Source organism: Carcharodon carcharias, chromosome 8 (genome assembly GCF_017639515.1).
Source record: "Carcharodon carcharias isolate sCarCar2 chromosome 8, sCarCar2.pri, whole genome shotgun sequence".
NCBI classification, from domain to species: Eukaryota; Metazoa; Chordata; class Chondrichthyes; order Lamniformes; family Lamnidae; genus Carcharodon; species Carcharodon carcharias.
The window spans coordinates 28689458-28716163 of NC_054474.1; the positions used below are offsets into that span (position 1 = coordinate 28689458).

The 26706-nt window shown below is 42.0% G+C and overlaps 1 protein-coding gene across 2 annotated transcripts in view; it reads left to right on the forward strand.

The window, feature by feature from the left end:
* The first annotated feature begins 7913 nt into the window (after window positions 1–7913).
* LOC121281242 (protein KIBRA-like) overlaps window positions 7914–26706 on the forward strand; it is a 173261-nt gene continuing 154468 nt past the window's right edge. For both annotated transcript variants that reach the window (XM_041194065.1, XM_041194066.1), the window contains exon 1: window positions 7914–8566. In XM_041194065.1, the coding sequence (XP_041049999.1) occupies window positions 8433–8566 (134 nt within the window). In that variant the 5' untranslated portion in view covers window positions 7914–8432. The remainder of the gene's footprint in view (window positions 8567–26706) is intronic.

Consider the following 26706-nt stretch of genomic DNA (forward strand, 5'->3'; position numbering starts at 1 on the left):
CAGGATAGGGGTGTGGACACCTGCCTCATCAGCCTGGATGAAGAAGGCCTTTGACAGAATATCGCACACGTACATGGTGGATGTGCTCTCCAAAATGGGGTTTGGGAGGGAATTCACAATTAGATCCAACCGCTCTACACTAACATCAGTAGTGCAGTCTCAATCAATGGGTGGGAATCAGATAGCTTTCCTATTAAATCTGGAGTCAGGCAGGGCTGCCCTCTCTCCCCTGTCCTGTCTGTGTGTTGCATCGAACCCTTTGCTGAGTCCATCAGGAAGGATCCGGGCATAAGAGGAGTGATGATCCCTGGCAGTGGAGGCACTCAGGTCAAAGCCTCCCTGTACATGGATGATGTTGCCGTCTTCTGCTTGAACCTGCTGTCGGTGCGCAGACTGATCCACATCTGTGACCAGTTCGAACTGGCCTTGGGAGCCAAGGTAAATCGTGGGAAGAGCGAGGCCATGTTCTTTGGGAACTGGGCTGCCCGATCCTTTGTCCTCTTCACTGTCAGGGCTGACGGCCTGAAGGTGCTGGGGATATGGTTCGGAGGGACCAGGGCATGCGCTAGAAATTGGAAGGAGCGAGTGTCTATGGTGCAAAGAAAACTGGGCATGTGGGAGTGACGCTCCCTCTCCATTGCGGGTAAGAACCTGGTCATCAGGTGTGAGGCACTCTCGCCGTTGCTGTACGTGACGCAGGTCTGGCCCATTCCAGACTCCTGCGTGATAGAGATCACCCGAGCCATCTTTCGCTTTATCTGGAGGTTGAAAATGGATCGTGTCCGCAGGGACGTGATGTACAAGCCTCTAGATAAGGGGGGAAAAAACGCGCCCAACATCGCCCTCATACTGATGGCCACCTTTGTGTGCGGCTGCATCAAGCTGTGTGTAGACCCTTGGTACGCAAACATGAAGTGTCACTACACGCTGAGGTTCTACCTGTCCCCGGTGTTGCGAAGGATGGGTCTGGCCACGCTGTCACGGAACGCTCCAAGTAGTTGGTTCATGTCGTACCACCTGTCCCTCGTGGAAAAATTTATGCAGAGAAACACCTTTGACCACAAGTCCATCAGGCAGTGATCGGCACGTAACGTCTTAGAGGCCCTGCGGGAAAAGGAGAGGGTGGATCCTGTGGGATGGTTCCCCGAGCAGGCTCAAAGTCATTTGGCAGAATGCCTCATCGCCAGAACTTTCCAACAAGCACCTAGATGTAGCTTGGCTGCTGGTGAGAAAGGCCCTCCTCGTCAGATCCTTCCAACACACCAGGAATCTCACCCCCTCTGCACATTGCCCTTCAGATGGCTGTGGTGGGGACGAGACCATTGTTCACCTCCTTGTTGACTGTGCCTTTGCAAAGAAGGTCTGGAGAGAGATGCAATGGTTTCTGTCGAGGTTCATCCCAAGCAGTTCTGTGACGGACTCTGTGTTCTACGGGCTGTTCCCAGTGACACACACTGAGACAGACATCAACTGCAGCTGGAGGATCATCAACTCGGTGAAAGACGCTCTTTGGTCTGCCCAAAACTTGTTGGTCTTCCAGCGCAAAGAGTTGTCCCCGACTGAGTGTTGCAAACTGGCACATTCCAAGGTCCAGGACTACGTGCTGAGGGACACACTAAAGCTTGGGGCAGCCACCGCCGCAAAGGCGCAATGGGGAAAGGTCGCTGTCTAAGACCTTTCTGTCATAGTGCACCGAGGGACTGGGACCTGTTGAAAGCCCCTCTGTACAGAGGGCTGTACAACTCAAAATGAATGTATGCATTGAATACTAATAGTATTATAATTGTATTGAAGCACCTCAGAGTGCAACATGATGTATATTGATAACTCCAATACCGTTGTCTGATTGCCTGCATTGACCACACTGAAATGATTGTATTGATACACCTCGTGATCCATGTGTAAAAGCTGAATCTGATTGTACTTTTGTGATGGTGATTTTGAAATGGTTTGTAATGTTTTTCCAGATATTTTATGAATAAAGTATGTTTAAAAAAAAAACTTCCTCCATCCAAGTATCAGCAAGACCAAATTCATTCTGATTGATCCCTGTCAGAAACTCTAAACCCTCACCTCTGATTTCATCCCCCTTTCTGGTTGATCAGACTGAAACCCCAAAGTGAACCTTCAGTCTCCTGCTCAGCTTTGATCTGAACTTCAAATTCCATATCTGTCACCAACACTGACTCCAAGATCAGCATTTATGTCCACAGCTGAGGCCCTTTGCCACACAAGTTCAGTTGTCACCTGCACTCAATTCTTCTTGTGCTTTCCCAGCTGATCTCCTAAGCTCCATTCCATGGAATCTCATCCAAAACTGCATGACCCACATCCTATCCTGTATTAACCCCCTTCACCATCACCTGGGAGTACAAGTGCAAGACTCAACAACAACAACTTACATTTATATAGAGCCTTTAACATAATGAAATGTCCCAAGGCATTATAAAACGAAGTACGACACTGAGTCACATAAGGAGCTATTAAGGCAGACGTCCGATAGCTTGGTCAAAGTGGTAGGTTTTAAGGAGTGTCTTAAAGGAGGAAAGTGCGATATAGAGGCAGGGACGCTTAGGGAGGGAATTCCAGATCTTAGGTCTTAAATCTTCAGCGGAGTTTAAAGAGCCTGTATTTAGCTTGCAGGTGATCCTGGAGCCCAAAGACTGGCAAGATCAAGAGGACATCTCCTTGGCAGGTATGAGTTTCTACATGTTGGAAATGCCCTCAATCAGAAAATCTAGGCTTGAGTTGGCTGACTATTTGATTATGGTAGTGTCATAATTGAGCCCAGTCCTGTTCTAGCCCAATGTCCACAAACACACACATGATATAGTCACAAATACTGGGTAGCAATAATAACATGGGGACTTTGACCAATTTTTCATTTCCATAATTTGGAGGCACTGAGGTTGACCATAGGGGCACATTTAGACAGCAAAACAAATACAGATTAGAGATTAAATTCCTTTATTTCATATGGTTCAGTACTTCACCAATCACAAAGTGTAGTCAGCTGCTGAATGTTTTTGCTACTTTACTTAGGCAATTATTGCCTTTTAATTTTGCAACAAGATCAGAAGCAACTTCACATCATTCAATGTATCTCAACACTGAGGCAGATAGCAAAATGCTGTCATTACAAACATTATAATTGGAAATTTTTTCCACAAGGTAGAACCATCATAAGTGTAGCTGTGAGTAAATATTTCACAAAAATAACAGTCTGGATTGTTCATTGTTATTTATAGGTACAGCAACTTCAGGCGAGGGGCAGATGCACGGTTAAAACGCAAATATATCAAAGTTGCCATCTGAGTTGCGCTGCTGTGCTGTTAGCTTCATAGAAACAGCATTTTGCTGTCTGCCTTAGTGTTGAGATACATTAAATGGAGTGAAGTTCTTCTGATATTGAAAATTTACAAAATGTAACATTTTAAATTAACATTTTATTACTTTTCTCTATCTCTTAATCCAATCTTACTTTTCCTCTCTTTCCACACCTTGTTAGGTCAATGAGACATGAAAAGAAACTCAAAATTGTATATATATATATCAAAATTTTATTGTTTCTTTTTTTGCTATTTTCAAAAAGGACTTTCTGTTGAGCCAAAGGATAACTGCTACAAATCACATGACCAGAGGATAGGCCCATTGTTCTGGAAACTACCAACAGCAGTTACAAGGACAAAAGAACTTTTCTCTCAGCTTGTGGAAATTCACACCTCATTGTACAGCCCTCTTGCAATCACGAAACCAGGAGCTCACAGATCGAAACTTGTTATGCCTGCAGTTGTTAACAGCCTCATCTCAAACCTGGGAAATGAACCCAGATCCATTTCAAAAGGGGACCATTGAGGGGGACAATGGACAACATTTAAATCTTGATAAGCTTACCCATCTAATGGAGTCAGAGGGTCTGCCAAGATAATGGCTCCTCAACACAAGAACCTCAATATGGATGGATGGTAACTCTTTCAACAGCTAATGGCTGGGACATTATCAGTACTGAAATCAAAACTAGTTCCAGACACTGGATAAACTTCCCTTTCGAAATCATTGTGGCAAAATTAGGTCACATGACTCAAGTGACCATTTTGAAATACCTATATTCCTACGAAATCCTCAGACTGCTGTTTTAACACCAACTGGAAAGGAATCCAGCAATCCAGCTGAGCAAGCAGCCATTTACCATCTCTCAACTCGTCGAAGCCTGCCTGATTTTAAAAGGCTCTGATTAATGCCTGCCAAGCAGACTAGCCACAGAAAGCCCATCATGCTGCAACGTCATTTGTTTCAAGGGTTTTGGTATTCCTGTCTCCAACCAGAAACCCATCGGGACTGAACTCCACCTTAAAGGAAATATCCTCTGGGACTTGACTTCTAAGACTCTGGAAATCATGTGAACTAATATTAATTTCTGTGGTTCTTGTACTGTTACTATGAATAGTTGTAAAATTCCTTCTTCTATCCCCACCCCCCATCCTTACTGTGAGCGTGTAGTGGGATGTTGCAAACACTCCTCCCCCAGGTTTTGAATATGAAATAAACTAGCCTTCTGAGTTAATCAATATGTGAGTTTGCTGCGAGTTATTAGTAAATTGGATCACACAAATGGAGGGTTTGGGAAAACACGCCTCAGCTTACTTTAAAAATAATTCAAAACACCATCTGCTTACAGGCAGTTCGTGAAAGGAAAGAAGTAGTTTGCCAGCTGTCCCTCCTGTAACAACCTGATTTGACATTGAATTTACCCATTTTAATTTACACTTCCTTTTCAGTCCTTGTGTTGTTAATTTCAATCCTTCAACCTGATTGGTTAAGATACAGTTGCTTGCCCTGTTCACTAAGTTCCCACATGCCTAGTTTCCCTTGCTGCAATATTATCAGCTTGCACTTTCAGCAACTTGCCACACTAAAAATTTAAAAAACTTAATGTACAATGGTAAGTCTAACTAACAGCAGACATGTTTGATGGCCAGCTACAGCAAAAAATGACCAGTTTTATCACTTAACAAAAACTTTATACCAGAAAATAAGAATTCCAAATTTTTGCCAATTTGAATCAGATGTAAGGCCCAAATAAAGTAGAGTAATAGATTTAGTGACAGATCTTCAGAGATGCCACTCATCAAGTGAAATTTGATAGCACCTAAAATTGGGCACCAAGATATGTTGTGTGATTAACCCACGTTCATTGATTGCGTGGTCAGTAGTGATGGGGCGGGTGTCAGGTGGTCAGTAGTGCGGATCGAGCAGGTAGTCACGGGGTGGAGGTGTAATGGGGGTGGGAGGGTAGGGGTGGTTGCAATGTTTATGTGGGGACTTCTGGAGTGGGTGCTTAACTCTGTTTCTCCCTCCACTAGTGCTAGCAGACCTGATGAGTATTTTCAACAGTTTCTGTTTGTATTTCACTTTTCCAGCATCTGCAGTATTTTGCTTTGCTATTGTATGAAGTGATGCACTTTGGAGAGAGCGACATCGAAGGCAGTATAATCTTTAGGTCTCTATTTTGAGGGTGGTGAGAGGGCAGAAGGGCCTGGAGGTACATATTTACTACTCGTTGAAGGTGGAAAGTTAACAAAACATATGAAATACGTAATAATAGAGGTACTGAGTTCAAAAGCAAGGAAGCAATGCTCAATTTTTACAAATCAATCATTAGGCCTCAGCTGAAGTATTGTGTACAGTTTTAGACACTGTAATTTAGAAAAGATGTCAAGGCCTTTTGAAAGGGTGCAGAGGAAGTGTGAAGTCCCAGGATGTGGGGCTTGGAGTTATCTGGAGAGACTGGAAAATTATAAAATGATACAGCACAAAAGAAGACCATTTGGCTCATTGTAATTGTGCTGGTTCTTTGGTAGACCTAGTCAATTACTTTCACTCCCCTACTCTTGCCTCATAGCCCTGAAATTTTTTTCTCTTCAAATATATATGCAATTCCCTTTTTAAAGTTGCAATTGAACTTAGTTCTACCATCCATTCAGGCAGAGCATTTCAGATTAGAACAATTCACTGAGTAAAAAAGATCTCTTACTGTTTCTAGTATATTTGCCAAGCCTAGACGCTGTTATTGTTCTCCTTTCTGGAGGAAAGGCTAAAGGGAGATACAGTGGAGATATCCAACTTATTAGGGGTTTTGATCGAACAAGTAGGGAGAAATAATTTCCTCTGCTAACTGGGTCAGTAACCGGGGTCATCGATTTATATTAATTGGCAAAAGAACTAGAGGGGAAACAAAGAGAAATTTTTCACACACAGTTAAGACCTGGAATACACTATCTTAAAGGCTGGAAGAAGCTGATTCCATAGGAACTTGCATAAGGTAAATGGACTTGAAGAGGAATAATTTGCAGGTTACAGAGAAAGGAGTTAGGGCAGGGGACTAAATTGGACTGCTCCTTCAAAGAGACGGCACAGGTCTTCCTTTTGGTTTTTGGTGGTGGTGGGGGGGGGGGGGGGGGGGGGGGGGGTGGGGGTGGGGGTGGGGGGTTGCGGGTGGGGGCGGCAGAGGGATGGATGGTGGTGTAACATTGATGTAGTGGTAATGTCATTGGACTAGTGATCCAGAGGCCCAGGCTAATGCTCTGGGAACATGTGTTCAAATCCTGTCATGGCAGCCAGGAATTTAAATTCAATTAATAAGCCTGGAATATAAAACTAGTCTCAGTTATGATGACTATAAAGCTATTATCGGTTCCTGTTAAAAAAAACACCATTCAGTTCACTAATGTTCCTTAGTGAAGAAAATCTGCTGTCCTGATCTGGTCTAGCCTACCAGTGATTCCAGACTGATATGTGGTTGACTGCTCTCTTATATGGCCTAGTAAGCCACTCAGTCCAGGGGCAATTACAGATGGGCAACAAATGCTGGCCATGCCAGTGACAGTTGAAGTTTAGTCACTGGTAAAATTTCTCTCCCTCCCCACTCCCTTTCTCCTGTCTCTCTCAAGCACCCACAAGAAGCAATATGGTAATGACAATTTTTTTAATGATGTTGATTGAGGGATAAATATTAGCCAGGACCCTGGGATAGTTACCTGGGCATCTTTAAATTAGTATCATGGGATCTTTTATGCCCACTTGAGGGGACACACAGCACCTCTGTTTAACATAAAAGCAAAATAACTGTGGACACTGGTAATCTGAAATAAAAACAAAAAATGATTGAAAAACTCACCAGGTCTCGCAGCATCTGTGGAGAGAGAAGCAGAGTTAACGTTTCGAGTCTATAAGACTTCTTCAGGGCTAAAGAGAAGTAGAAATGTGATGGATTTTACAATGTTCAGAGGGGGTGCAGCAGGTGGAGCAAGATAGAAGGTCAGGGATAGGTGGGAGCTAAGCAGAGATTGACAAAGATGTCATAGGCACAAGACCGTGGGAGTGACAAGTCAAGACAAGTAATGGGACTGCTCCACCCCCTCTTAAAATAGTATAAAATCTGTCACATTTCTACTTCTCTTGAGTTCTGATGAAGTCATAAAGACTTGAAACATTAACTGTATCTCTCCACAGACGCTGTCAGATCTTCTGAGTTTTTCCAGTATTTTTAGTTTTTATCCTCTGTTTAACGTCTCATCTGAAAGACGGCAGCACCAACAGTGCTGCACTCCCTCAGGACTGAGCTTGTGTCAGCCCGGATTGGGACTCGAACCAGCAACCTTCTGACTCAGAGGCGACAGTGCTACCAAACTGAACCACCTGCCAACTGACGGCCAAAGGCAGAAAAAAGGGAGATTATTTAATCCAAATACGTTATTTAACTCAATTTTGGAATAGGCAGGTCGCAACAGGCGAAATTCGAGGACGGGAACAATCACAAGTTTAAAAGGATTACGGCAAGCGCTCTCCGTTGTGGCGCTCCGTTTGTTGTAATTACGGTAGCAAGGTACCTGACTGACAACCTGGATGACGTCATGCAGTTAGCGGAGAGCGTTCGGAAGCGGTGGTGCTGCTCGGCAGCGGCTAAAGAAAAAGGGCAACGGTTCACAGGCAAGGAGGACAACGAGGAAGAAACATTCGCTTTCAAGACAGCAAAGCAAAAATAGGGTCGCAACAAGGAAAGTTTGCACCCCAAAAGAGTTAAAGCAAAATTTAAAAGGACGGTGATATTTTGGGTGGGTGCGCGAGCCTGTGTTTCGGTTGGGAGCGCGAGTGGGATCCGAGCGGCCGCTCGAGCTACTCTCCTCTCAACTCGGATCCAACTAATATGGAGGCGTGAGGAAGGAGGCAAAACAACAACAACAACAAACAAAACATCAACACCATTCAGTCAGCATCCACCGCAAACTCGAGGGGGGGAAAAGAGGAGGAGGAGGAGGGGGGAATGTTTCAAGGGGAAGCGCCGCCGGCGCGGAGCAGCTACTCGGCGTTTCTCCTTCGTCCTTTTACTTTCCTATGGAGGAGTTGGAGTTTCTAAGAATTTGCCGCTCGCTATGCCCAAGTCGAACAAGGGCAATGGAGAACTGCCCCTGCCACCCGGTTGGGAAGAGGCAACCGACTACGACGGGAAGTTGTATTACATCGATCACAACACCAAGCAGACGAGCTGGGTAGATCCCCGCGACAGGTGGGTAGGCCCCGGTTAGCAACCCAAACACAGCAGCCGCTTGACTTGCCAAATAAGGTCCTGTCGGTTGGAGTAGTGCGCGTGCTCAATATATCAAAGATGGTGGGCTGAGTTTGTTACTGCGCATGTCTGGTTTTCTGGAGCGGTGAAGATGCTGCGCATGCGCAACATTCCGCTGTGTCTCATCCCATTCCTTTGCAGGTTTTTGAGGTCATTCCAATGCGCATGCTTTACATTCTTGGCTTGCTTGCCCATTGAAGAAGAAGCATCGCAATTTAAAACAAAACGATAATGACATTTGCAAGAAGCTTTTATCACTTAAGCAGAATCAGTTTGACATAATGATGCAGACTCTTGCGAAACACTGGAATAAATTCACAAGCTGCACAATTGTCTGATTAAACCCTTCTCAAATATGAAACATAGTTGCTACCAATAACCACTGCCTGTGGTTGAAGTGCACTTTCAGCCTTGTGTGGTTTATTTTGTCTTGCAGGTTAACTGCTAAGTATTATTTACATTTTCTCAAACTGACAATTCAAGGTACCATATTCAGGCCAAATGCCCCTGTAACTTGTCAGGCATCTCCACTAAAGAATGATGTGTTTGTTATCATTTTGCTGTTTGTGGAAGCTTGCTCTGTGAAAATCAGCTGCCATATTTCACGTGCTACACGAGTGAGCCCTGACTCCAACTTCAGGTATGTTCCATTGCAGTTCATTGCAGTACTTACGTAGCTGTTGATCTGGTCGGTCAATACCTCCCCTTTGATGCCCTTTATCCCCCAAAAATATACACTCTGCAGTCTGGTTGATACCCCTTTCACGAACACACTCCTTTAAATTCATGAGTGCGGACTTGAGAGTATTTGGTGCACAACTGGTTCAACCACACATCACCAGATATAGCTGCACTGCCTGAAGAGCTTTCAGGCCTCACACTTCTCTGGCAAGAAAGGTTCACTAGTCCATGATCAACCTGGAGAGCAAAGATGACAGTTGGCTTTTTCTCTCCACTGCCAAATGTTTCCTTAAACTCTTCTTCCCTGCTGCCTCTACACTCAACTCCAACAGCATGCAAGATTCTCATGGGTTTCTTTGTAAGATTAAGACCATCTGTTCACCAGCATCTGCTGCTTCTGTTTTCCTTCCTCACCATGGCAGATATTATCTATCCTGGACACCGAGGCTGCTTTTGCCCACTCAGATTACCTTGCTCACAAGATCCACTTTTTATTTTAAAAAAAGTCATACAGCTCCTTGAGTCTGTTCACCATTTGTTCCATCAACTCTGTTTTCCTGCCCCATCCACAAGGGATTTATAATCTTTTAAATGAAGAAATCTTTTTATCATTTCAGCCCTAAATGGCCTAACCTCTTATCCTAAGACTGTGTCCCCAGTTCTAGACCTTTCAGCCAAGGAAATAGCCTCTTGGTATCTACCCTGTCAAATCTGCTAAGATTTCTTCCCATAGGATTTTTCTCTTATCCCAGGATTTAACCGAGTGGAGATCAAAACTGTACACAATACTGCAAGTTGTTTTCACCAAAGCAGCAAGACTTCCTTATTCTTATGTCAGCATGGGATTTGCAATATGCTATTTACTTGCTTTTTTATTTGTTCATGGGATGTGGGCATCGCTGGCTAGGCCAGCATTTATTGCCCATTCCTAATTGGCCTTGTTCAGGGGGCATTTTAAGAATCAACCACATTGCTGTGGTCACATGTAGGCCAGACTAGGTAAGGATGGCAGATTTCCTTCCCTGAAGTGAACCAAATGGGTTTTTACAATAATGGGCAATGGTTTTAATTCCAGATTTTTATCAAATCCACTGGGGACTCAGGTTCGAATCTGTCATGGAAGATGGTGAAATTTGGTAATCATGGTATTGTCACTGACTGGAATACCAGTCAGTGACAATACCACTATGCCACTGCCTCCCCATAGAACCATAGAAAAGATACGGCGCAGAAAGAGGCCGTTCAGGCCATTGTGTCTGTGCTGGCCAAAAAAAACATGCCGCTCATTTTTAATCCCACTTTCCAGTATGTGGTCCGTGGCCATGCAGGTTACAGCACTTCAGAAGCAGATTCAGGTACCTTACAAATGAGTTGAGCATTTCAGTCTCAACCACCAATTTAGGCAGCGAATTCCAGACTTCCATCATTCTCTCGGTGGTTAAGTTTTTCCTCATGTCCCCTCTAATGCTTCTACCAATCACCTTAAATCTATGCCCCCTCCCCCAGTAATTGACCCCTCAGCTAGGGGAAACAGGTCTTTCCTGTCTACCCTAACTAGGTCTCTCATAATTTTGTACACCTCAATTAGGGTGCCCCTCAGCCTCTCCTGTTCTAAGGAAAACAGCCCTAGCCTATCCAGTCTTTCCTCATAGTTGCAATTTTCGCATGCTATACCCATTAATGTTCTGAGAGTGTGTAGCGGAACCTCAAAATTCCTCGGAACACCAACATTTTCTGGTCCCTCACCTTTTTAAAAACATTTTGCTTTTCCTTCTTTCCGTGAAAGTGTATAATTTCACACTTGTTCACATTAGAATCTGCCTGCCATCTTCTTGCCCGATCACTTGATCTGCCTATATTCCTTTCCTCCAAGCTTAATGGGTTTAAAAGATTGTTTCTCCTGGCTGTAGAATCTAGATATAGGGCTCTAGACTGGATTTTTGCTACTGAAGTGGGTAGTGAGTCAGGAAATTTCCCAACTTGCCAGCCCCGTCTCAGTAAAAAGTATCCCAAATCACAAGATTTTTTTACTTCCCAGGGTGAGCGGTTGCGTGTGCAACATGGAGTCAGGCTGCTGACCTCAGAAGCAGAGCGAGAGCATAGGTGGCCCCATCAGGGCATGGGATTGCTGAGGAGGGCTGGTTAGAAGGCCCACTTGTTTCAGAAGCTTTTAGGTACTTTAGTCCTCACCACCAACAACCACGTTGCCATCCCCCATGACCACTCGTGCACTCCATGCCAATCATGTCCTCCACCCATCCTCCACCCATCCTCATTCCTCCATGTGACGTCCATAGCCACTCACCCAGTATCCATCATGGGTGGACTTCAGGAGCCATGTGGAGAAGAATAAATACGCTTCTAACAATCTAATATGGCTCTCACTTCTGCACGGCTGATGTTGAAAAAAACCCTCCAATTCATAGGGCAGAATTTTCTGCCTGTCGGGCGGGTGGGCCCGGCCCAATCTCTGGCAGATGGGGAGCCAATCCCCAACAGAGAAGTGGGCCCCACCACCAATTAAGGCTTGCCCAGCGTGACGTCTGGCGGGAAGCACTATGCGCTTCCTGTGCGGGCAGGGGGAATCCCCAAAAGCGAATGTGCGCTCTTTCGCGCTTGTGCATGAATGAGCGCACATCTCTCTGAGGCTAAGTGCTGCCTCAGGGAAATCGCTTAAACTTTGAAAACTATGAAAAATAGAAAAATAAAAATTCCCTAATATGCCCCCCTCATGTGACAATGCCACATGAGATGGGACATGTTCATAATTTCCGTAATAACTTCATTAAACTTTTTAAAACCCTGCATGAAACCTCATCTGCCGGTGGATGAGGTTTCATGTTTTTTCTATTTGTGGCTGGGGCTCCTGGCCCCAGTTGGATGGGCAGGTCCTTTAATTGTATAATTGATCCTGTCAATGGCCTCAATTGGCCATTGACAGTTCAGCGGGCCTGCAGCGGATTTTGCTGCGGGCCCGCCTTCCTGAAAATTTAATGACATCAGGGGTTCCACCCAACGTCATCCCGCATCATTTTACGTGTCGACGAGTGGGCCCTGCCCCCTGCTCGCCGACGGCAAAATTCTGCCCATAGAACCCATTCAGAGCTTTTTAAACTCCTCAAGTGGTTAATCGCTTATAAAAACAGAAATTTCTATTCAGACCACACATCAAAGAGAGCTAATCCTTTAATAGCTTCTCTAAACTGTTAATAAAATTGTGAACTTAAAACCCCATGCATAGATAACTGTGGCCTTTGAAACTCAGCCAAGCCTTCATAATTACATAATACTAGCCCTTGGGGAAATGTCAGCAAAGAATTCCATTGAAACTGTATGAACAGATGCTGAAATTTTTTCTAACCTACAGAAGATGGCCTGTCAATCAAAGCACTCCAGCGGAAGGTTTTTTAGCACTCTCTGAGAGCTGCAGCCTGTCTTTAAGTTTAAAGAGTAGGAGGTTTAAAAAACTTGAGGTCATGAAATTTAAATGGGCCTTATCTGTCCTTCAAGAGTGTTTACATCTACTCCATCAATTTGTGACTCCCACATTAAGGAATAAGACCCTTGCAACAGCCAAAATGGAGAGAGTCTGTTTGAACTCATCACTGAGTTCAAATGGCCCTGCTGAGTTTGGGTGTGTCTCCTGTTTGAATCACGCCACCCTCTTTCCCCTACCGACAAAAATTGGATTTGTTGGCAATGGGGATGGGACTTCCACATCATGGTCCCATCTACCATTTTTAAAGTGAGACTTGTGAAAATCCTGCCTGTGATCTCAGGATAAGGAGTTGGCTATTAGGTCTGAGATAAGGAAAAATGTCTTCATTCAGTGGGTTGTGAACCTTTCGAATTTTCTACTCCAGAAGGCTGTAGCTGCTCAGTCATTGTGTCTATTCAAAGCGGAGATAATAGATCTTTGAGCATTAAAGGAATTGAGTGATGGGGGATTGGGTGGGGCAAGGGAGTTGAAGTAAAATTCAACAATGTTCTTCTTGAATGACAGAACTGGCCTTATGGGCCCTATGGCCTTTCCCTGCTTCGAATTCTTGTGTTCTTATGTATGGTCAGCAAGCTAGGATATGTTACACTCAGTGCCTTTATTAAGTCATTGATATAGATCGTAAAAAGCAGAGCCCCAAGCACTAATCCTCACAACATTCCACTGGTCATACATGGCTATTCCGAAAATGACCTATTTTTTCTCACTCTCTCTTTTCTGTCCCGTAGTCAATCCTCAAGCATGCTAATATTAACCCCTAGTCCTGTGGGCTCTAATCTTGGCATTTTGTCTAATACCTTCTAAAGATCCAAATATACGACATCCACTGATTCCCTGTAAGCTACCCTGCTAGCTACGCCCTCAAAAATCTTTAATGGCTTTGTTAGGCACTATTTTCCTTCCTAATATTTTGATTTTACAAATGCCCTGTTATCACGTCATTAACAATTGATTTCAGCATTTTACCTACTATTGATGCCAGGCTAACTGGCCTATAGTGTTTTTTATCTCTCTCCCTCCTTTCACAGCAATATTACATTTACTACCTTTCAATCCACAGGGACTATCCTCGAATCTTGGGAATTTTGGAAGATCAAAATCAATGCATCCATCATTTCTACTACCAGGGTGTGGACCATTAGTCCCAAGGGATTTGTTGGCTTTTAGTCCCATTAGATTCTCTACCGCTTTTTTTATTAGTTATTTTAAGTTCCTCACTCTCATTAAACTCTTAGATTCCCATAATTTTCAGCTATTTGTGTCTTCTACTATGAAGACAGGCTCAAAATATTGGTTTATTATCATTGCAATTTTCTTATCCCGCATTATAATTATTCCAGTCTCTGCCTCTAAGAGACCCACATTTACTTTAGCTAATCTCTTCCTTCTACTTTTAAGAAAGCTCTTGCAATCTGTTTTTATATTTCTTACAAGTTGCTGTCATTCTATTTTCTCCCTGCTAACAATTTCTGGTCAACCTTCACTAATCTTTAAACCCTCCAAATACATAGTCTTACTATTTTTCCCCACATTATATCCTATCTCTTTCCGTAACCAATTTGTATCCCTTTGCAGCCTTTATATGTCCTTGCTTACTTTCCCACCAGCTCCCATAGCTCCATTCTCATTAAACTGTTGACTATCCAAGTACCCTTCCTGGGCTGCATGCTAGCTGACATTGTAAATAGTTCCTTCCTTTTACAGGTATTGACCTCTGCCTTTCAAAACTGTCATCATCTTCAAAATTCCAGCCTCAACCTTTGTCATTATAAACTACAGCCCAATCTCCAGCCTTCCTTTCCTCTCAAATTTTTGCCTGTGTTGTCATCTCACAAATCTGTGCCCACAACCCCATGTTTGAATCAGTCATCAGGTTTCCATATTTACCATAGCACTGAATTAGCCTTAATCACAATCACAAATAACACACCTCTAAGATTCCAAACTTGGAGTTGTGGCTGACAGTGAAGATGATACAAATTGACTGCAACAGATCACAGGCTAGCAGAATGGACAGACAAGAGGCAGATGGAATTTAATACAGAAAAGTGTGAACTGATGCATTTCAGCAGAAGGAATAGGAAAAGGCAATATAAACTAAATGGGGCAGTTCTAACAAGTGTACAGGGACAGAGGGACCTGGGCATTCATGTGCAAAGATCTTTGAAGGTGGCTGGACATATTGAGAGAGCAGTTTGCAAAGTATATGGAATCTTGGGCTTCATAAATAGAGGTACAGTAAAATATCTGTTATCTGTCACTACCAACCAGCATGCCCTAGTAACTGGATTTCTGGGGTCGGGTCTGTTGAGTCTGTCATTTGACTGGAGATGACTCTCATCCTTCAGAAATTGGAGCTAACACTTGTTCCCTGTCAGTCCCATTCTCGCACAACTGCTAAAAATTGTCAATCTCACCAGCAGTTGTTATTGGCAGCCTGCCTTCGCTCTGGAGGCTCCCACTGTACCACAGCACCATGTGACCGCAAGATTACCCAGGAGTTTTCTGACTGGATGAAAACACAGAACTTACCTTATATCTTAGTTAACAGCATATTTGATTAACTGCTCCCATTCCAAGAACATATGAAATAAGAGCAGAAATAAGCCATTTAGCCCCTCAAGCCTGCTTCACCATTCAATAAGAACATGACTTATTTGTTTGTGTTTCGAGTTTTTCGTTCCCATTTACCCCTCAATAATATTTGCCTAACAAGAATCTACCTACCTCTGCCTTAAAAATATTCAGTGACCCTGCTTCCACTGCCTTCGGAGGCAAAGAGTTCCAAAGATGCACAACTCTCTGAGAAAAAATTCTCCTCATTCCTGCCCTATAAGGGCAACCCCTAATTTTAAAACAGTGCCCCCTAGTTCTGGACTCACCCACAAGAGGAAACTTCCTTTCCACATCCACCTTGTCAAGACCATTCAGGATCTTATATACTTCGATCATGCCGGATAACATTTTCCTGTATTGAGTACAAAAGCAGGGAAGTTATGCTGAATCTGCATAAAGCTCTGGTTAGGCCACAGGTAGAGTATTTCAACCAGTTCTGGTCACTACACTTTATGAAGGGTATAACAGTCCTTGAGAGAGTGTTGAGGAGATTAACCAGAATAGTTCCAGAGATGAGGGATTTTATCTACAAGGTTAGGTTGGAGAAGCTGGGTTGTTCTCTCAGTTGCGAAAGTGATTGAGGAAAGATTTGATAGAAGTATACAATATTCTGACAAGAATACAATAAAGTAGACAAAGAAAAACTGTTCCCATCACTTGTTGTTACCAGAACTAGGGGGATATACAGATTTAAGTTTTTGGGCAAGAGTTGCAGGCAGCTGTGAGTAACTTTTTTTACGCAGGGAGTTAAAAATGGCCTGGAACACTCTGCCTAGAAGCGTGGTAAAAGCAGAGTAGATTGAATGATTTCAAAGGGAAATTGGATGAGTACTTGAGTGAAATAAACTTGCAGGGATACATGGATAGAGCAGACTAATAGGACTGACTGGATTGTTCTCCAAGACTATTTGTCCGATATTGAATTCTGGAGAACCCAATTTTCTGTAGTTCAAATTTGTAAAGGCATAAGCCAAAATGTTTCAACAGATTTCATATCTTTGCTGTGAATTCTCTCTCCTTGGCCATTGTGTCAGGCTGAACCAGAATGTTTGCAATTGCAGCATTCTATTCAACTCTGACCTGATCTTCTGACCCCATACTTCTCTATCACAAAGACTGCCTACTTCTATCTCCATAATGTTGCCCACCTCCACCCCCACTGCCTGTGACAATCTCCTGCTGAAAGCTTTGTCCATGCTTTTGTTAAATTGAGAGTCAGCTATGCTCTCTCAGCCAATCTGTTAATACAGTGAGCATCCATCTGGTAAAGGAAGAAGCTGGAACCAGACTGTCTCCAACATAGGTTCATCCATAAAACCCAGTATAACAAGTGCACACTAAGTGGAAACTGATTCTTATATGTGTGCCCTAACCTTTCCCCAGTTAGTATCAGCTGCTCTTAATCACAAAGGACGTGCACTCAATTGTCACAACATCTGCTAATTTCTGTTGTCTTCTCGTCCCCAACATCTCCAATTTTAAGATTGCCATTCTGATAATTAAATCTTTATGGCTTTGCTTCTCTATATCTCTAACCTCCTCCAAATACATCGTTCCTCTGACACCTTCCCTTCCCATTTACCCACTATTGGTGCCTTCAGCCATCTGGGCCCATGCTCTGGAATTCCATCAGTAGCCCCCCATAGCTTTCCACCACCATTTCCTTTGACCTTTTAACAAGCTTTTGATTACCTCCTTAACTATAGCACAACATCCATGTTTATATGATTACAAAACTATGAAGTGCACTGGGACTTTTTTTTTCTGTGTTAAAGGTGCTATATAAATGCTAGTTGTTCAGCTGAAACTAATTTGCAGTGTGAAGCAAAACCACTGTGAAGTGGAAATGTTTTTTGAAATATTCCAGATAGTGGCCCCATGGTTGCTGTTATAAGTTTCTAAATATATTACACTCAGAATGACTGGCTGAAACATCTTGTGGGGTGATACCTGTATTTTGACTAGCAAAGGCTGGTGGATGTTAAGGGGTTGGTTAAACAATTTGTGGAGGTATGCTTTCCATTAATTTTTCTGCACCTCCTCTGATGTAAGCACTCTCGTTTCTGTCATGCACTGACACTACATTTGCTTGGTTTCTTGCTGGAGGTACTTTTAGATTGTATTTAAGTCACTGGATTCTGCTGCATATTTCTCTTATTTTTCTTGAAGCTTTGTTTTACTGCATCTGTTTATTCTGTTTGGGCTAAGTTGTTGAAAAAGAGTTTATGACAAAATACAATTTTGACATTTGTCCAGATGTTATCACTAAACTATTTGTTTTATGTGTCTGTTCTACCCTTGGTTCTCACCAACTATTTTGTATTCATCGCCCAATCTCTTCCAGGAATCTTAAGGGTCTATCATTGCCTCAAACCGGTTTCTCAACTCCAATTGGAATTCAGTTCCTGTGTAACCTCAAGTAAACACACAAACAAAAACTGGAATGAAGTGGGGTGAAAAGTTAAATTTCAGCTGTAATATTATGTTATTCAAAGCACATTGTGCTCTTGGAGGATTATAAAATATATGTTAGTGCTGTGATTTTCCACATACTGGATTTCAGTATACTATTTGCTGACATGCAGTGTTTAGGCAAGGTGTTGTGTTTCTTGATGGTATGGCTTGTACAATTCAAGATGTTGCCCTCAGACCTGGCCAAAATTGACCCATGAGCCTCATCTGCAAAAAAATCGCTGAACTGCAAGTGCCAATTATGTACCTATGTATCCCAATACAACTTGCTATTTGAAGCCTTAGGAATTCTGTCTGACTCCAACATCGAACCAGTCTGCAGGTAGATGTGGTGGGCAAGGTTTGTAAACAAATGAGGTGCCGTTCCAATCTGGCAGTCACCTGCAGTTTTATTGTGTAGGTATGTGTATTACTTCCCTTCATAGCTGCGGAGAAATTAAACTAAAAAATGTTGTCTCACCTTTTTTTGTGGGAGACCTCTGGTGCTTCCATTAAGGACCACCAGTTGAGCTGTTGAAGACCCATAACAACTGGATGGAGTGTGCACAAAGTGAGCTCCAATTGTTTGAGGACCAATTTTGCAACATGCAAGATACCCTGAATTTTTAGAAATCACACGCTTGCAGTTTTACATACAAACATTAAGAGCGGGAGTATGCTGCTCAGCCCCTCAAGCCTGCTTCACCATTCAATAATGTCATGGCTGATCTGATTGTAACCTCAGCTCCACATTCCCCTCTACCTCGGATAATGTTTCGCCCCCGTGCTTATCAAGAATCTATCTACCTCTGCCTTAAAAATATTCAAAGACTCTGCTTCCATCACCTTTTGAGGAAGAGTTCCGAAGACTGACGACCATCTGAGAGAAAAATTTCCTCCTCATCTCTGTCTTAAATAAGTGAGCCCTTATTATTAAACTGTTTTGCAGTGACGCACCTCTGGAGAATATCAGATGTAGGAGATAGCATTTGGAAATCTTGCTTCTCTCCAACCCCCACATTGTTTTTTTCCCAGCTAAAATTTGGGTGAAGTAGTCAGTTTTTTCCCTTATGTGTCTACAGGTATTGATGCTTTTGACGGACTGCATTTTGAGGATTACATATTGGTCTAGTCATTGATGCACAAGGAAAACATCTATACGCTGAAAGTGGTGCAGCAAAAGGCCACAAGGATGATCGCTAGTACCAGAAAAATAAATTATGAGGCAATGTTAGAAAAACTCAGGGTTGAAGGGAGGCTAATGATGGGAGCCTTTATAGTGGAATATAAGATATATAAATAATGAATAGGAGTCGAGGGGATACTAAACTGAAGCAAAAGTCAGTCGTGTACTAAAACATAAATAGATAGACTTGTAACTGAATGATGGGACAGTTGAGACCCATTTGCCTGCAATTCTTATTACGTGTGGGAATGCCAGTGGATAACAACATGTGCAAGAAGTTTCTTTAGCTGCTTGGGCTCAAGATTTCTGAGCTGAAGAGCAGCTGGAATCTGCAGGGCATATGGGATGATGAGAATTTCCTGGATTGCATGTTGCAGGATGTGGTTGCCCCACAGTCATCAACAGTTCAGGGGGATAGTAAGTAAGTGATCTTTGAGCAGGATAGCAAAAAGGTGCAGGATTTCTCTGGGAGTTTGATGTACACAAATCAGTTTTCCAAGCTGAATACTGGTGAGGGTGAGCACTCCTCAAAATGGTTTAGTACAGAGAAAATCTGTGGCACTATGGGGCAATTTACACTGCACTTCTGAATCTAAATCTTTAACTTAGCTAGTAGTTCCAATACTGACCTTTTGGGCTCCATATTCAGCACTTCTGACCACTCCTTAACAGTTCCTGTTACTGGTACTAATTTTTTTCCGAAGCAGGCAAGGCAGAACCTGTGGAGAAAGCAACAAAGTTAAGGTTTCAGGTCAATGACTTTGTCAGAATTGGGAAAAAAGTTAAAGATGTAACTAGTTTTAAGCATGTGCAGAGATGGGTACATGAGGGAGGGGAAGAAAGAACAAAAGGGAAGGTCTGTGATAAGATAGAAGGCAGGAGAAATTAATTGACAAAGGGGATGATGCTGCAAGACAACAGATGATGTTAGTGGGATAAGTAAAGAACGAAAGAAAGGTCTACAGGAGATGTAAATGGCAATAGCAAAATCATTGCCAACAGCTACTGTTGGACAGAATGGGGGCAGTGGTTATGATCTGAAATTGTTCAATTTGCTGTTGAGCCTGGAAGGCTGTGAAGTGCCAAATCGAAAGATGAGGTGCTGTTCCATGAACTTATGTGGAGTTTCATAACAACAGTGTAGGAGGCCAATTGGAAGGTGAATAAAAAAGACCAGTGCCTGAAGCCCGAGGTTACGCTTGTGGATGGAACTGTGGTATTCCATGAAGCAGTCGCCCAATCTGCACTTGGTCTCTCCAATCTAGAAGAGACTGTGCCTTGAGTAGAGAATGCAGAATACTAAATGGAGACGTATATCGGTATTTCACCTGGAAAAGGAGTGTTTTAGGCTCTGGATGATGGGAAGGGAGGGACAGGTATTACACTGCTGCACTTGCACAGGAAGCTTCCTTGGGAAGGGGAGAGGGTGTTGGGAATGATTGAGTAGTGGACAAGGTTGTTGAGGAGGGAACAATCCCTTTGGAATGCTGGGAGGGAAAGATGTGTTTGGTGGCATCTTGCTGAAGGTGGCTGAAATAATGAAGGATGATCCGTTGAATTTGGAGGTTCCTGGGATGGAAGATGAGGACCAGGGCAACTATACTGTGGTTCTGGGAGGGAGAGGATGTGGTGCGAGAAGAAGTTTGGGAAGTGAGACCGATATGGGCCTGCAACCAAGTATTACCTTCCACTGTGGCTGATGGGAGCTGCCATCAATACACAATTATTTCCTTGAGGAGCCATGTTAAATTCATCAGACAATTAGCCAATGACAAATCCATGCTGGTTGTTAATTAAGTTATTTTCCTGATTGTATTGTTATGGACAAGAGGGCGGTTCATTTAAACAGTCTTGATTTTTCCTTTCACTGCCCATCTGTAAACAGAAAGGTGTTTTGATTTGCTTCCCCCTTTATAGCGGTGGCATGTTTCCCAACCCCTCAGTTTTGGTGTGATCCAATTTTCTATTAATAATTCCACAGCAAACTCGAGAAAGGATGAATCCAGAGGGTTAGTTTATTTGCACACACTCAAAACATGGTGGAGGGTGACGGTGGGTCGCTACGTAACCCCCTGTGCATTCATACAGTAAAAGAGGGATGGAGAAAGAAAGATTTACAGGGCAAAGACCACAGTGAATACAATTATTGTTTCACTTGTGTCCAGAGTCCGGAATCCAAGTCCACTGGTGAATTCCTTCACAAGAGGTCAGCAGGCTGAACTGGTGCTGGATAATTCACTTTTTGGGAAGGCAGTGGCGTAGTGGTATTGTCACTGGACTAGTGTTTCAGAGACCCAGGGTAAGGTTCTGGGGACCTGGGTTCGAATCCCACCACGGCAGATGGTGGAATTTGAATTCAATAAATATCTGGAATCAAAAGTCCAATGACTATGAAACCATTGTCGATTGTTGTAAAAACCCATCTGGTTCACTAATGTCCTTTCGATTAGGAAATCTGCCATCCTCACCTGGCCTGGCCTACATGTGACTCCAGACCCACAACAATGTGGTTGACTTAAAATTAAGGGCAATTAGGGTTGGGCAATGAATGCTGGGCTATCCAGCGATGCCCACATCCCATGAATGAATAAAAAAAAAATTCACACAGAGATGAGTCAGCTTCGTAGGTGATGGTACAGAAGTTGCAGTTTAAACAGAGTATTCAGCCTAGACAGACCTCCTTTCCTGTGCTGCTGCTAGGTAGATGGAAAAATGGCAGACTGAGGTTTCTTAGTACCACAAGACAATATTACTCGTTCACCAGCCAGGGGTTCATGCCACATGACTCCCATCTCTCCACTCTGGCTTTAACAAAGCGTGTGTACCCCTTTGTCTGGGTCCTTGAAGTTGTTAATGTTCTAACCATTAAGTCTTAAACAGGAGATTGCTGGGTCCTTTGAACTAGCAGATGAATTGGCACTGGTTGGCCAATGCCTGGCTTATGAAATGTAGATGGCCTTTATAGCTCCCTTTGAATTTGGTCTTTGCAACCCAGAGGGGGTCGTTAGGGTCTCTTCAGAGATAACAAGATGTTAGTTTCTGCAAAACTGCCGTATTAGCTCCTATTGTTTGAGGGTCACAGACAGACACAGCTTCAGCCATTTAAAAAGAACCTTTGTCCATTGGCCATGAGGATATATATTTTATAAAAATATAGAATGCGAGGTCTGTCCCTTACAGTATATTAATTTTACCCCATATTAAGGCATCTAAAAGTCTACCCATTGCAAGCATAGCTTTAAGTGTTAATGTTTTGCTTTGCGAGTCCTTTTTTATTTCATGGTTTGCTATATAGAATGCAATTTTTTGAGTAAAAGTAAAACTAATAATTCCTTTCAGGAGAGTTTCCTTAAGTCACTATCAAAAAATAGTTGCCAAAAATATCAAATACAGAAGGAAAACCAAAAAGATTGGAAAGGGATAAGAGGAGTTTTTTTAAAAAAAAACAAACAAGCATAAATGGAAATAGTAAAGAATTTTATAAACACATAAGAAGTGAAAGAAAAGTTTCAGGCCAAGGCTGATTAGAGAAGAGAAAATCCTCATAGAGGTTGAATTGATTGGTGGATATGTTAAATGGAAAATTAACCCCTGCTTTCACAAGGAAACGGTAGGGAAATGAAAGGGTACAAGTGGAGGAAGTGGAGCAGTCAGATAGGATAATTACAGAGAAGGAAACGGTATTGAAAAAGTAGAACTTGGAAATGCAAAGGTCTTTGAGTCCTGATGACCTACATCCTGGGGTGTGGAAGGAAGTGAAAAGACGATTCTGGCTACAATATTTCAAACCTCATCTTTGAATGTGACAGTTGCTACAGGGGAAGGAGGAAAAAAAGGGATGTTTAGAAAATCTGATTTAAAGCAGATAGTTTCAATGTAATGCACATCAAATATATGTTTTATATTGGGTAACATGTATTTTCTGAGGAAATGGTTATTTTCTAAATAACCTGCTCATTTTGTAATACTGTAGCGATGGCCTGACTTCAAGTAAACTGTATTCGTGGCCAAATAGGAGTTGTGGCAATCAAGCAACCTGCTGACACTCATCTCTAATTATGCAAGTTAGAGTCAGAAATGTGTTTGTATATGAGCAAGTAATAACCTAGGCATGCAATCAAAGAATGTCTGGAATGCAAAACACCCGGATTGATCTTATCACTGCTAGAAACATATTTGCAGAGCTAGAACAATGTAAATAATGGGCTTCAGGTTTGTTGAATCAGTGGAATGTGACAGGTGCTGTGTTGCAGTATGCTTGTACAGGGTGCCTGAAGTTGAATATTCGGAATAGTATATTATACACTTCAGGAACTGCATGTGATCTTAGATTATGTTTTATAATTTAAAGGATGTATGCCTTGATCTAATCCTTTAAATTATGCCTTTATTCTTTTATTAAAAATATATTTTAAACATATGAAATAATTTGGATGTCTATTCACATGCATACATTTTATAAATGTTATGAAGTTTTTAACTGGGGGTCTTTTGAAGCATGTGAAATGAGGGTTTGATTTTAAAATCAGATTAAATGGAAGAAGTACCCATTAAAAAATTATGATGGAAGTCTTGGAAAGGTACTTATTGCAGAATCTCAGATAAGCCTCTGTCAGGATTACTTGCTATTTCTTTTTTACAGCTGATCACAATGGTGATATTTATTTCTCTCTTTTTTCTATCTTTTTTCTGACTGCAGAAATTTCTGGGCTGATGAGTTGAGAAAGGAGGCATAGATAACATGGAACAGCATGTGTTTTGAAGGCCTAGGTGAAATGCAAGTGCTCCAAGGCCTTTCAATGCTTCCTGATTTAGATTAATCTGTGGAGGAAACAATGCAAATTGATGCAGTTGGAAATATCAGAATGGTCAGAGACTGACAGTTGTTCAGATGCGTTTGCAGTGCAGATTCTGAATTTCCATTGAGCTTTGGGATTGAGGTGCTGGTGGTTTGGTTGAAATGACTGAAAGAAGTATAAAATGTAAATGTTGCATCAAATTTGTACTGAAGTTTTATTACTAGATGGTACCATTTTGAGAATGGTGCAGACAAGAGATCTGTCATATTTGCTTGCCTAACATGTGGACACTCACCTGGTTTTCATAAACACTTCTGGATTATGAACCACAGCCAATTTTGCTCTCTGACCTGTGGGCACTGAGGTCAATTGTAATGCCGCTGTAGTCAACCTGACTGAGGTTATGTTCAACACCGATCAAACATTGAATCAGAAAGGTTTATGTAAACTTACAGACCCGTTGACTGAGTAGAAAACAAGAAGTTTAGAATAAAATTTGTCTCTGATTCTCCCTTCAAATTGGACTGGTACAAGAGATATGAGATACGTGATCAAAGACCAGATCTCAGGACAATTCTCGTTTTGATAAGAGATGCAAAGGTGCAAGTTGAGCCATATGTGAATTTACAAATAATAAATATGCTAGTACAGGAAATAAAGCTGCCTGTGGACAAAGGACTACAATGTTTAGCAGGTTTATCCAGAAAATAATTACAGCACTTTGGTGCAGCATTGAGGTGTTTAGTTACTTTTTAGACAATGCTTTACAGTTCAATTCTGAGTTTAATCCAATCTCCTCACATGAATTAAGCTGATTTAATATTTTAATTTTATGTTTGAAGGAGAAAGTGGGAAGTGTGTGTGTATAAAAAATGTAATTTTTACAAAATGATTTGCCTTGTGATGCTCCCCCTGGAATTTAGTGGAATATTTGGTTGACTAATACTGACATTGTGGCTATTATAGTAATTTTGCTGAAAAGAGATTTCAGATTTTAATGCCATGAAATGAAGCATGTCTGATCTGTCTTAAGAGGACCATGTGAGATTTAGTGGCTGTGTAATGCTGTTCCAATCACCTCTGAGAATCCTATTAATCACATTTTTCTCTGATCGTTCTGTGTTTGTGTGATAGGATAAGCAATCACTTAACCTCCAGGGCTAATATCTCCATTACTATTCATTAAAGTAGATCATTAGAATGCACTCTTTTATCCATTTCAATTAATTCTGAACAGCATGATATTAATATTAAAATATTAGAATACAAAAATTGCTTCAAAGCTGTGGCATAGATTCAATTTTCTTTTCTATATATTTGAGGATGGTATTAACTTTGTGTATTCATTTTTTTATTGTAGTATAAACATAGACAATTTTCATGTCTTTAATATTTCCTGTGAGGAGCTAAACATTGTGCATGTAAGTTGAATGATGATGGACCGGGTTGCAATGAGCTTAATTGTTATTTTTTTGTGTATTTTATCTCATTTCCTCCAGTTCAACTGTCCCAAAACTCAGTACAGTTCTGTGACTGTAAGCAGCTAATTGTCAGGATTTAGTTTATGCAATAATGCACTATGTGATAAAGTATATTAGCCAGGTTGACTTTTTGTTCTACTGGGGGAATCTCACTTGATAACCTCACAGAGTTTGGCAGCTCATTTTACACTTTAATTTGCTGTGCACATTAGAACTAGCTGATGTGCTGATTGTGCACAAAATTTCAATAATTTTGTGAATTGGTGCTAATGAAGTGAGCTATAACTTTTGCTCATGCTCCTAAAATTGCTTCAGGGTGTAAATGAGTCTAACACATTGACCTAGTGATGACCCATTTTTTTGCAGCATTTAACAGGGTAGTGTGCAAATTTACTGAGGATTTACTTAATTTGCATATCATGTTAGTTTCTCACTTATTTGAAACTGGAGTTAAAGCACTGACGTGATTGGAAAGGACAAAGGGAAGAGCAAAACAGCAGCTGGCTAAATGAGGTTATCAGAGCGAAAATAGCTCCATAGGTGTACAATAAAGGCTTTGTTTCCAAGCACTGGAGGAAGCAAAGATGTATGGACAAAAGGAGACCACAGCCTGGGACATTTGAGAGCATGGGAGACAGATCGTCAGAACTCAAGGACTTTCAGAACCACAGACATGCTAACTACATTCACCTCACTGCAGAATGGTAGATACACAGATTTTGTGTTGGCAAGTAAATGTTCTCTGATCTGTGTCAGCACCTGCAATCAGACCTGAGGCTAAGGAGCATATTCAGATAACATGATAAAGTAAAAGAGTAAGTGACCATTGCACTGAACTTCTAAACCATTGGACCTCACACCTAAATCTGCCTCCAGCTCTCTTTTTGTCACTGGCGCCTTGTTCAGTGTATGAGTGACACAGAATACCGAGCTGTATGGGGAGAGCGCAGGAGTACAGCATTGAGAAAAAGGATCAGCCATGATCATATTGAATAGCGGACCAAGCTTGACGGCCCGAATGGCCTACTCCTGCTCCTAGTTTCTCTGTGATAATATAGTTTTAGTGTTTTATGGCCTGTTTTTTCAAAAATGTAAATTGCCCAAGATAAGAACATGGACATTGTTAGACATATGTAATGATTGGAAATGTTATGTATCACAGTAAAGCACATACACTACTTTTAACTTGATGTCAGTGAAAATCATTGCCACAAAAAATATCATTGGATAAATCAGGTGAGGTGTTATTTACACAGACTTCATCTCCCAGGTCCAAAATGGAGATTTAACACAATAACAGTATATTCTGGAAGCACTTGGCGAGCCAGGCACATCATTGGGGTTCTATTTGCTAAGTGCCATCAGTT